Here is a 13,185-nt window from a genome sequence, read left to right as displayed (position 1 = left end):
AATGTTATTTTTATATGATTTAGATATTTGATATTTACGATGACACTGGCACACTTTGTCATTGCAAATGCCATGCAAAGGTAGCTTGGTATAATACATAGATGTATTTTTCATTTTGCTCCCGGAAGTTAAGAACATATACCGGGTGTGGCCTGTAACACGAGCAAATAATTAAAACATAGATTGTACTCCTCAAACGGTGACACTTTTGTTCAACAACTTTTAAAAATTATGAAGTATTTAGACTCGCTATTTTTCATACAAAATAAATATTATCTTCAATGGACGCCATCGCCACGCCATATTATTGTGATTGACGTTGCTTGTCACGCCTTAAACATAACAAAATTCGCAATACATTGCGTCTTAGAATAAACTTTAATGTATTAAAAATCAAACCACAGGTTATTTTTAAAAGTCGCTGAATAAATGTTGGTCAGTATGAGGAGTACAGCCTACAGTTTAATTTTTTGCTTATATTACAGGCCACACCCGGTATGTATGTGATTCAAATACCCACAATTTTGTCCCAGACCGTTATGGACGATACTCACAATCTGAAATTAGTAGACATCGTAAATTTTATATCATTTTCGGTGCAGCGGAGTGGTGTTAACGGAATTGGTATAAATAATTTCAACCCTAATGATTAATTAGGGTTAATTACGTTAATATTAACCTTAATTTACCATTTCAGTTGGAATTATCTATACCAATTCGAATACCACTCCGCTGCACCAAAAATGCTATAAAATTTACGATGTCTGGAAATTAGACAACAGTATCCTTAACTTACAGCTTTAGAACATTTTTTTTTATAATTTTGTCTGTGTATGATTCAGTTGTGATACAAGATGTCACGAGAATAAACTTGACAAGGGTATTGCCACGTATTGCCAAAGAAAAATATTTATTTCGCTGAATGTTTTCCTAGTTATTTTAACGTGTGTCTAAATTATTTATTACGCCATTGTTATAGCTTAATTAGATTTTGTTTTTGTGATGTTTCCTACTCATTATAGTAATGTGGCATTGATTTTGCGAAATTGAGGTACAGATGTAGTGTATAATTTTTTTCCTTCGTATTTTCACGGAAACGTACGAACGTGTCTTGCTATTTCAGTCAGTCTAAGTACAAAAAGTGCTGACGTTGACTGAAGTAGCATGACAAATACGAACGTTTCCGAGAAAATACGAAGGAAAACAATTACGCACAACTGTAACTAAGGTATTTTTATTCAAAATCTTACTTGCCTATATATCGTTTTGTTTGTCCCGCGTCTAATCTCTAGTACCCTATGTACTTAAATACTAGTTGTAAAGTATTGTTTCATGTAACACAAATTATTGTACAAATAATTTTATTTTGAATAAAGCTATTTTGTTTAAATATCGGTTTTGTGTTTATGCTTCAGAATACTTGACCTAGAGTCTGTGCGGAATGAGAAGAGTCGTGAAATGTACGACTCTTCTCTTTCTGCACAGCCTCTACCTACAGTCTGTTTTTTACCCGACTACGGCAACGCAAAAGGAGGGTTATTATTTTGACCGGTATGTATGTGGGTATGTATGTATGTATGTATGTTCATTTGTTCCCTCATAACTTCTAAAGTACACATTATAATTTGACAAACGATACGTCATTCGAATCATCTTAATCGTCCACTGGTTGTATGCCATATGACGTCACAAGAAAATGAACACGGCGCCCTCTAGAGGTCATAAAGTCACGAACCAAAAAATTAAAAATAAGTAATGATGACGTGTTGTATATCATTTGAAAGAGCTCAATTAGCACATTTCAAATATATACATAATTGTTAGCTTTTGCACCCGGATTTGCTTGCATGCACCCGCTAAACATTAATTTATCGGGTAGGAAATTCGAACTACGAATCTACAAGCTCTGTAAATATATTAAAAAAATAGTAAATTATATTACGTTGTATTTTTTTATTAAAAAAATGATAACATTTATAATACTTCCTGTTTAATAATTTCAGATAAGAATTCTATCTTGTTTCATACTTTTTAGAGCGCGATTTGCAGTAGTCGGGTTTTAGTTTTTGAACTTATTTTTTATTAGGATTCTGAACAAAAACGTAAAAGGCAACCTGCGACTCTGTCCGTCCTTCCGTCTGTCACATTGCTAAATATCTCGAGAACTACTTACGCTTAATTTGGATTCGGTTATGGTTATGAACAGCCTTGTTCATAACCATAACCCAGACGCCTTGAAAATATTAAATGATGAAAAACAGACAATAGTTTATTAATGAATAGAGTCAGACCAATCTTAGAAGATTTCCATTTTCTAAATAGTCATTTCCGTTATTTTGTGTAAAAAATCCGGGTTCTAGTTCAACTATTTGCAATTCATCCGCAATTTGCACTTCAATTAATAATATTGTGAAATTTGTGAATATCTTATTTATTTAAGGTACTTATTTGCTTGAACAGAATACAAATACCTAACAGTTCTTAAGTCCTAATATATGTAGACCGTTCATAGAATACAGGTCAATAAAAAACATATTGAAACATGATTATTTATTATTAAATATTGGTAATTCATTGCCCGGATTACATAATATTACTCTAATTAGCAATACATACTCGTATATACATCTAACAAAAGGCAAGGTTTGAAGTTCATGTGTCCACCTCTTATTGTAATGCAATACCACTGCATTTTTGCCCTTTTGACAAGTTAATATTCACAAAGGAGACGATATTCGCATATATTATATAAATGAAATATAAAAAAAAACTCATAATTGAAAGAATAGTTTAGCAAAAACTGTTTTCATTGTCATACACATAAAAAATTGTACAGATTTTCAACGAAATATTTCTCCGTACGCGGTGTATTCTCATTTGTCCCCGCCCGACGTGACCGCCACCCTACATGAGGCGAGAACAAATGGAAATGATTCATATGAATGCGCCTATTCCCATCTGTGCCCAGTGTGGTCAAATTTGGAATACACCCGGTAGGCCCTCTGGTCTGGGCCGAATGGTCCGCAAATGTGCCAAAATCATTGCAATGTAAGCGCTGCGGACGCCGCGCGATTTCATAATTATACTCCGTGTGAGGAGCCTTGACCGCATGGGCAAATTTGCATATATTGGTAGGTAATATTACTGTTTTATTTCTTTCTTACACATCAGGAAAGCCATAATTAGCTCGCGTCGTTGTAAAATACGAGCCAGTCAATCATAAATAGGGAATTATTTTCTAGGAACTCATATCTTGCCTGCTGCCAAACAAACATTCCGACTATAAATCATTCGAGTAAAAATACATTTACTAGATTTCTATCTTTTTCTTTCCAAGAGGGACCGTCGTACAACCGATTGGGATAGAAATATAGACTTCTTTCTGGCGTACGACAACCCCTGCTTAATATATAGCTTCTCTTCGTATATAAATATATATGTACAGGTGCGTGATATAGTCTTTAATACATCTAAATAGAAGAATAAATGTTTGTTTTACATTTTAGTACGTATATAGCTTAATATGTATGTATCTACATTACTTAATGTATGCACTCTACTACCAAACTAGAACCAGGCGGATCCGGGCGCACTCTACTAAATTTAGGAAAGGTTCCGTTACATTTCATATTTAAGGCGTAGTAGGTTTATCCAGCAGATTTTTTAAAACATCGTAGCGCTTTTTTATATCTCAATACAGTTGCCAAACATTTAATAAGCAATCTTGCGGCCTTTCTCTAGTAACTTCATCGATTCGAAACATGATTTCTTGACAATCGCTCGATAAAAAAAAATTACAAACATGGGTCTAAAACGCACCTTAAAAATTTGTAATTAATTATTGCACAAAACCTAAAAATATGAAAATTGCTTCTAAAATGTGCAGTTTTATTATTGATCGAACTCATCAATTACTTTTTATTTCTTAAAGCTTAAAAAAATCAAAACTATTCCCGATCCCGGGCACGCACAGCCATCTTGCTCACGCTTACGCCCAGTGAGAGTGACAGAAGAGCCTAAACTCACGGGGCCTCAAATGTATATCACGTCGGGATGTAACGGCAATAAGTAGTAAGTTTAGTAAGATGCGCCACGGCTTTGCCCGGTAAGTAGTAGGAATAGTATTTTAGAGTCTAATCACGGCAGCGATAAACAAACACCTTTTCACCACACCAGCTGGTAAAGGCTCTCCTGATTGTTCAAAAACTAATGAGAAAGTTGCATTTTATCCACATGTGTGGCAGAGTAATCAAATGCTAATTTTGAGTGGTTTCCTTATGTTGGCTGGTAAAATAGACTTTTAAATTATGAATTTGAATGTTAAATATTTAATAACGTTCATTTGGGTTTGATTTTGATGATATTTTACAGTAAGTAAGTTCCTCGCGTTGGTGTGGTGAAAAATGTTATGTTTCTCTCGGTGGCAAAATTTGTTTATACCCTCGTGCCTTGAAACCCTCGCAACGCTCAAGATTCGTTACGCTCGTGGTTTAAGTTTGGAATCTTTCGCTTGCTCGGGTATCAATATTAGCACGACAGGTTAAACAACAACTTTGCCCCCTGGTTAAACAAATAACTATTTATGGACAGCAGAAAGAGTAGTTATAATAAAAGCAACAAATATTTTCATATTAAATACAATCGCTTCCATCAATCAACTTTTTAACTACCGTCGTGAGATTTGAAACACGAGTGTCTAAATGACGTTAATGATAGGTACCTACAGATGCATAATTATTTTCCATCGTAATTTCACGGAAACGTACGATTGTGTCTTGCTATTTCATTCACTCACGATACAAAAAGTACTGAGGCTGACTGAAGTAGCATGACAAATACGAAGGATTCCGAGAAAATACGATGGAAAACAATTATGCACTACATCTGTATCTTCATACGCAGAGGTCCAAATTTATCGGGCCCCTAATAACACGACCCTTACCTCGTAATTAATGGCAGTAATTAGTAACAGGTTGGAGCTGTTACTAATTACTGCCATGTAATTTGAACCATTTTCAATTGGAACAAGGTTGCATTTCATTTGTTTCATCATATTTTAGCTTAACCAAGTAATAAGTTTAGCCCATTTATTTCTATGGCATAACTGAGTCATATTCATAATAATCAACAATTTTCTAATCTAATTTCATAATTATTGCCTACAATTATAACAAAATATTTATAACAATTTGCTGCGACTAAGAAGCTTCGTCTAAAATCAACTTTCGAGACTCTTTTAATAAAATATTCGAGCTAATATGACTTTTGTCAGGTGTTAAAACTTTTTCTTTTTATTCGTTGCCATGGTTAAGTTTAGTTTTACGAGTATCTGATATAAATTAACCAAACATTCATTTTTCCGCCATTCTAGTTGTTGTTTTAAGAACTGTATTGAGCATTAATTCGACCACAATATCATTGTTTCCGCTGTGTAACGATAATCAGTCATTTTCAAAAGTCAAACATTAGTTACACAATGGAAATCATATCAGTACCTTATTAAATCATCTTTTTATACACAGACAAAAGATTTAATAAATTATTGATGACAAAAAAATATAAGTATGATTTATGAGTTACGGTCGCCAATGGCTGCCCGCCATATTGCCATTTCCTTGATTGTAACCAAAGATAATAGGGAATATTACGCAAAACTCTGCGTAGAGGGCCAATCACATGGCCTACCGTGAAACACGACAGTCGAAAGTTCGGTTTCTGCCTCTCTATCACTCTTGCCTAACTATTTAATCGATAGAGAGGCAGATAAAGAAATTTCGATTTTCGCGTTTCGCGGTAGGCCACCTGTAAACAAACCGCCTTGATGCATCAATGTCACAGTGAAAACTTGTCAAAAAACTGTTTAAGGCCTAGTATGTTTAAGTTACTCTATGGTTTACTAAACAAATTAGTGCTGCACTCTGGCGGCAGAACATTGCAGTAATACTCCCTATTTGAAATATAGAGTTACTGTCATGGTAAATTATGTAGCTACAGTACATTTACTGCCATCTTTCGACAGAAGATTAAAACTGTTAGAACGCCATTTGACTTGTTAAATATTAATATTGACGCCATCTACTCGAGAGTAGGCTGAAGGTTATGGCGCCATCGCTCGAAAATATTGCACCATACCTTTGGCCTACAGTCGAGTAGATGGCGTTAATATTAATATTTAACAAGTTAACACATATCAGTGAAAGAATAAGGATCAAAGTCAAATGGCGTTCTAACAATTTTAATCTTCTGTCGAAAAATGGCAGTAAATTTACAGAGGCTAAATAATTTACTTTGACAATCCGCCTCTATACACTCTATTCTCTTTGTTGTAACTTTTTAGTCGTAGCAAATTATTTCGTGATCAACATGGTGTTTTAATACTAGAGTGCGAGAGGGACTGCCATTTTGAGAGTACGCCTCTCTCGCTCTTGACCGCACTCATGTGACGACATGGAAACTGGCACGAAATTAAATAGATTTGATTTATAAGTTTTATAACAGTAACATAATTCTTTGATTTATTGGTATCAATTTAATTTACATTCGATAGGAAAATTTTCCCGGCCATTTCTTAAATGGTGAATATTTCGATTTAGCCATAACAAAAATAATGATATTATATTAAAAAACTTCACAAAACATAATAACTTAATGGTTACACTTACATTTATTAGTTATCAAACAAAAGCAAAATTACATTTTTAGTAAAAAAATCGGTTAAATGCAGTTATCGTCCCAGTTACCGAATCATCACTTGTTCTTATTCAATTACACACGAGTGCACTAAAATGGTACACAACAGTACTCTGTCTACTTACGATAGCTTTAACTAACTTATGCACTTGCGATGTAAGATATTTTTCAATAATTTACGTGTTAACCAGACATAGGCATTATTTTAGTTGTTAATTATTTTCCAAAAATAACTAGAGTTGTAAGTATTGCAACTCGCTGTCGCTTGCAGATGCATTCGGCCGTCGTATGTGGCCAGAGTACATACATTGTGTCAATACTGCGAATAAGCAAACATTGCTATAATAATCATATAGTATGGGCCCTTTCTCTACGTACAACGGGATACCACTGCTTTTCTGATTCCTTCCCACGCCCATTCTGTAATAGAGTAGTGTTTTGTTAAGTGATATTATAGCAGTTTATGTGACTGCTACATAATGTCATCCATTAATTACATTATTATAATAATTGCGCTATTTCATCACACTGTTTGCAATTGCCATCTCATTTCGAATAAAACGTCATCTCGACTGATACGTGGGCCATACTGAAAGTTTCTGGATTCTGATATATGAGACGACTTATTTTTTCTAAGTGGCCAGTCCAGGAGTTTTCAGTATGCCCTAAGTACTACCGTTCTTCATCAATTCTCATCTACTCATAGGTTAACTGGAAGAAACCCCATAAAGGGATAAGTTCGACTTTGTACTGCCTATCCTGTGTCATAAATTTTTGTTTTGTACAATAAAGAGTAATTTGCGGTTTTTGAATGCATCATAAAAAAGAGCAAATTGATGATTTCTGAAATATTGTGGACTATTGCATTAAAGCAATATAAAAGTCAGAAATGACAGATAGTCGGACTTTTGACAGTTGGGTTGACCTGCGACATATGTACCTGGGGCCGAACAGCGGGCTAGGAGTCCCCATACTCCATAGTCTTGATGTACGCGACGGCGGAGCAGAAGTGCGTCCACCAGTACAGGGCGGGGCCCTGCAGCGCCGCGCCGCCCAGCGAGTTGACGAAATCGATCGTCGAGAGAAGGGAGGGGGGGTTGACCTGCGACATTGAAAAATTGCAGATTATTAAAAAAAACATACGTCTATAACTAAAATTATGCAATTGAGGAGGCAACTTTTGTGCTTCATAGCGGCCGGATTGAATGTAGAAAAGGTTAGCCTACCCACCTACTAAATGTACGTACCTTGAGTATAATAAACACGAGGACGGGCGTGAGGTCGTCAGCAGACGGCGCCGAGCCCTCCGTGAGCCCGAGCACCGCCATGACGCAAGTGACGCACCGCATGACGCACTGTAGCTGTTGACAGATAACGCAACTTTTTATTAAGCAAAAATTTAGCGAACTCTTTAACGGTGACAGACGGTATGGTGCAACCGACTCTTACGCGCGAGTAATATACTCTGCACTCTGGAGTGATAACAGCGTTCAGCCACTGAGCTATATAACCGGCTGAGCCCCTCCGTCGCACATCATGCGTAGGAACGCGCGTCAAACGCGGCCTCTGGACGCAATATAAATTGCGTGAGTGCCCTCGCGCACAAAACGCTTCTTCTGGATGGGCTCTAAGCTCATAAGCCCACCTTGTATATACACTTTCTTTCTGCCCCTATCCCACGTTATGTGGGGTTGTATTTAGACCATGAACAACAAGCTCCTACCTTGTCCCTCGGGGTCCGGTAGACGGGCAGGTGCGTGAGCAGCAGCTGCGCGCGCACGTACGGCGCCGCCCACAGGTGGCGCGCACTCACGCCCGCCCGCGACGCCGTCATGCCCGCGCCGAGCCGCCGTATGTGCTCCGACAGCACTCTGTTCAACAAATACAAACAAGTTATTCTTGCCTGCGTGATGGGCACCCTACCAGCGTGCGTGCTGAGCACCCTACCAGCCTGCGTGATGGATACCCTACCAAGGGCGCAAAATTTTGATAGGTATTTCGAATTTTTTAGCTTTAGTTATTTTAATTGTAGTTCATTTTAGTTTTATATTCATTTTATAACACTTATTATATAATAAATGAGTTTGTCTTCTCAGTTATTCTTCATCTTCTTTGTCGTCACACTCTTGTCAGATTGGTCGTGCTCGTCATATCAAGGCCGGTAGCAAGTTTCACAATCCGTCGCCAATCTTCCCGTACAGCCCTTCTTGTGCATTCATGGAGTGGTTCATTGAGCGCATTTTTGACTAGGTCTGACCAACGCATTGGTGAATGGTGACCTACCGCGCCTTGTGCCTTCGACTTTTCCATGCACTACAAGTCGTTCCACAGATGTATCGTCTGTACGTGTAAACAAGTTAAAGCTTCCTAAAATTAGAACGGGTCAACGGGTAACAATTTATACACCTAAACCTTCCTCAAGAAAAACGGCATGAAAATCCGTTCAGTAGTTTTTGCGATTATCGCGAATATACAGGCATATAGACAGACGGACACGTTTTATAATATACTCACTGGTCGCGGCCATAATCGCCCTCGCCGATAGGAAAGAGCACGTTTAGGTAGAGACGCGCGAACGCGGCGCGCTCGACGGTCAACTCCAGTACCTCTATTGACGTTGCCGGCGCTCCTAAAAATTATTTTCATACTTGTGTTCACAGATCTAGAATTACATTTACGCTTAAAGATAATTAAAGGTGCAAGGGAAGCCATCACTTCTTAGCGACTTCAGGAGCGGTCAGGTCCGTTTTCCTAGGATAGCGGTGCGTCATATAGCGGCCGTCTCCATACAAAATATATGGATACCCATATTTTAATCAATACGCTTGTATGAAATGTAGTTTGCCATGAATAAATGATTTGATTCTATTTTGTATGGAGACGGTCGCTATATGACGGCACCGCTATCCTAGGAAACCAGAGCTTTAAATGTACCAAAACGTAAAGCGGACTCTAATAGACAATACGAAAAGCTCTATTCAGGATATCGGTTTACATCTTGGAATATCCTGTTACAAAAGCATATAATTTACGCAATTACATATTATTTCTAAACTAAATACTTCCAATGACACATTATTCCGATTTTGGTCGCACTTTAGATATTTGACCGGCAATGCATTGTAGATCTGTGCAAATCAACGTAAATGGTTTAAACTTGAAGTTCTAACCTTCCCATGAGGGATCCGCCTTCACTTCGGCGATGAGGGTCTTAATATTGGCCATCAGTCTTTTAGCCTTCTCGTCCATCAGCTCTCCTCCTGCACACGAAAACACATAATAAAACGTATGTTAATAATCAACAATTAAACTTAATCATGGGCAAAAATGAGTGGACACTCGAGCAGAGCTACTGTTGCCATACGACAAAAAGAAATATCATGACAAAAACCGGGAAAAAATCCTGATATTAGGTTTCCGTATCTTGAAGTACCTAAAGGTGGTATTCCATCTGTCCAATATCTTGGTCCAATATCATTGCATCTCACTCTCTCATTAAGCAAAATGTGAGACAAAATACACATGGACAAAGAAATTCGACAGGTGGAATAGCACCCTAATCAAGCACTCATTTTTGCTAAGAAAACTGTTAGGTATATTTTCAAAGCTAATAAAATTGGTCCGAGTATATACATATATGTCACAATTTCATAAAAGTTTGACATTTAAAACAACACTTGCCCTGCGTGTGCTATCAAAATCGTTGCAAACTTATCTCGGTCTAATTGTAATATTATTTCCGCTGGCTGAATAAGTGCCTAACGTAGTCTATAAAAATGGTTACTTGTTTTACAAGGGGGCAAATTACCAACACAAGGAAAATACAAACAAAATCAAAGCCAATCGATTTAAAATGAATGTTATTAAATATTTATCATCCGCAATCATCATTTAAAAGTAAATTCTACCGGCCAACATAAGGAAACAACTCAAAATTTGCATTTGATTACTTTGCCCCACATGTTGATAAAATGCAAATTTCTCATCAGTTTTTGAACAATGAAGAGAGTTTTTACCAGCTGGTGTGGTGAAAAAGTAGTATATCTGTACTTGCCATTGAGGGTGGCGTGGTTGTTGTGGGCGGAGTGGTGGCGCGCCAGCCGCCGCAGCGAGTTGCCGCGCTCCAGCTGCTGCAGCACGCGCGCGGCCGCGGCGGCGCGCGCGCACGCACTACACTCTGCGCGGACTTGGTTGGTTTGGCTGTCATTAACAAAAGAGGGCGCGGAATTAGCAACAGGGTACTTTCCTATTAGTCAAATCAACTTCTTTTTTAGAACTGTTAAAACGATTTGCTAATATGGAATTTATATGAAAACGAGTATAGTAATTAATAATTAAAGGTCGTATTGGAGGTTTTTTCTTGCTAACAACCAACTCTGTTTATGTTTCGACTGTGAAACAAAGGGCACGTTTATTTCATACCCCCTTATTCATAAAACTTTCCGGCCTGATTTAGTAAAATTAAGTTCCTATCCCTTTCTTACAAATACATAAGTCCTTTGTCTTTATCTGTCAAGACAAACGATTCATAGCTAATTCAGGCCAGTAACACGTTTATGTATAACGCCGCAGACTTTAATTAACTCTTCTAAATCTTGCCGCTACCAATGACTGTCCGAAGCCTCACTTTCAGGTCACTTCTACGTCATCTCACCGTCTCAAAGCGTGAAGGGTATGCGTCAACGCAGCCCGGCAGCTAGCCAAATACTTGGCATACGGCCGTCTTGCATCTAGATAGTCGGTTGTAGAGAGCATCTAACGCCCGAGCCATTTCTACCATACACCTAGACAACAAGTAGACTTACCGTCTCAGAGCGTGCAGCGTATGCGTCAACGCAGCCCGGCAGCTAGCCAAATACTTGGCATACGGCCGTCTTGCATCTAGATCTGCGCGCAACGCCGCCGCCAGTCGCTCGCAGCGAGCGCCCGACGCCGCTAAGGCTCGAGCCACTTCGGCCGCTTGAGCGGACGCGCCGGTTTCGGAGGCGGCCGCGGCGGCGGCTCGCATCCATTCCACTAAGGATGTGCTTGTGCAGCGCTGTGGAAATATTTTGTAAATGTTATTTCGTTCTTTCTAGTCTATCCTACGAAATATTTAAACTTAGTCTACCGTTTATATCTCTTGATCGTCATGTATATTCTGCGATTGGCGCGATTCTGTACGCTTGATTTATGTAAACGCACTACTTTTTCAATATTTTTGTCACTACTTTGAAAGAACTCTCGTATGCATCCTATCTTCGAGCAACACCGGCTTCCGACACATCGGAAGGGAGGGGCCCAAGCGATATCTCACCGTACAAATCTTTCTGCCATTTTTCGCGGGGGGAAAGGTGCACACAGTCGCACTTCTCACACACTTACATACAAAATCCCATCAAAATCCAATCTGTAATGACGACACAAATACATAGAAAATGACACACGTCAAAGACAAATCTTGCAAACCTCGATCTCTTTTTGTGTACGGACGAGTCAGGACGAGTGACAAGTGTCACAACACGCACACTAACACATTTTCGTTGAAGTATGTTATTGTATTCTGAGAGATGAGAAGTCGGATTTGTCGCTCGACCGATCCGCAATTTGTACTGAGCGAGCAAAATCGATAAATCCAACAATTACATGAGACTAAAATATAATAATTGTGTTTGAATGTAATTAAACGTGTGATATGTAAAAAAAATATTACATGTGAAATGTAACACTTTCTTTTTGTAAATTTGATGTCCCCGACCTCTTTTTATAACAAAAAACCGAGCAAACAGGCATTTTTGTGCAGCAGTGTTCACGCGCGCGTCTGGACTCGGTCTAGTGAAAAATCCAAGTGCAACTAGTTTTATTACCCGCGCTAGATTAGATTGACGCACTAATCTTGTACCTCGGCAGAGGGGAAATAGTGCGAATGCCGCCTCCCTTCCGTGTTGCTCGAAGCATCCTATACATAGTTATTACATTTTGTCTCTTGATTGATGCCATAAAGTGCAATAATATATAAACAAATATAAACCGACTCTGCTGCAAATGAAGGCTTGTACTTATATGAAATGGAGGCATTTGAAAAGCTCAGTCAATTATCAACCGTATCCATGCAGTCGTTAGATTCGAAATAGAACAATTTAAATTTTACATTAGCGGCGGATGCTTTGCACGAAACGATATGACAACACGACCTTTTTCATTAGATGATTCAATAGGCCTGTTGCAAGTAACAAAGAATCATGGAAATAATGGTTTCAAAGAAACATATATGTTAATATGATTCAAAAAAATGGCCCAATCTCAGTATAAACTGAAGGATTATTAATATATTCAATAAAGTAAAAGTGCAAAATTCTCCAATCGGCCATTTTTACTGAAACGCCAATCAGAAACGTTCCAAACAGTGACGTCATCAATCCATAACATATTTCTTAGAGCAACATAGACAACCTCATTGACCGAAATCTATACGTGGGCACCAAAGAGTTCGAAAGGTGCAAAAAAAATGTTATT

At 38.2% G+C, this 13,185-nt stretch overlaps 1 protein-coding gene across 1 annotated transcript in view; it reads right to left on the bottom strand.

The window, feature by feature from the left end:
• Positions 1-2,535: 2,535 nt before the first annotated feature.
• LOC134804385 (receptor-mediated endocytosis protein 6 homolog) overlaps positions 2,536-13,185 on the bottom strand; it is a 43,551-nt gene continuing 32,901 nt past the window's right edge. The window contains exons 26-33 of the mRNA XM_063777422.1: positions 11,496-11,728; positions 10,745-10,890; positions 9,861-9,950; positions 9,205-9,319; positions 8,414-8,561; positions 7,938-8,051; positions 7,631-7,792; positions 2,536-7,110 (exon numbers count right to left, since the gene is read on the bottom strand). Of these exons, the coding sequence (XP_063633492.1) occupies positions 7,649-7,792; positions 7,938-8,051; positions 8,414-8,561; positions 9,205-9,319; positions 9,861-9,950; positions 10,745-10,890; positions 11,496-11,728 (990 nt within the window). The 3' untranslated portion in view covers positions 2,536-7,110; positions 7,631-7,648. The remainder of the gene's footprint in view (positions 7,111-7,630; positions 7,793-7,937; positions 8,052-8,413; positions 8,562-9,204; positions 9,320-9,860; positions 9,951-10,744; positions 10,891-11,495; positions 11,729-13,185) is intronic.

The sequence above is a fragment of the Cydia splendana genome, chromosome Z, assembly GCF_910591565.1.
Source record: "Cydia splendana chromosome Z, ilCydSple1.2, whole genome shotgun sequence".
NCBI lineage: Eukaryota > Metazoa > Arthropoda > Insecta > Lepidoptera > Tortricidae > Cydia > Cydia splendana.
This window is presented reverse-complemented; position numbering and strand designations above follow the sequence as displayed.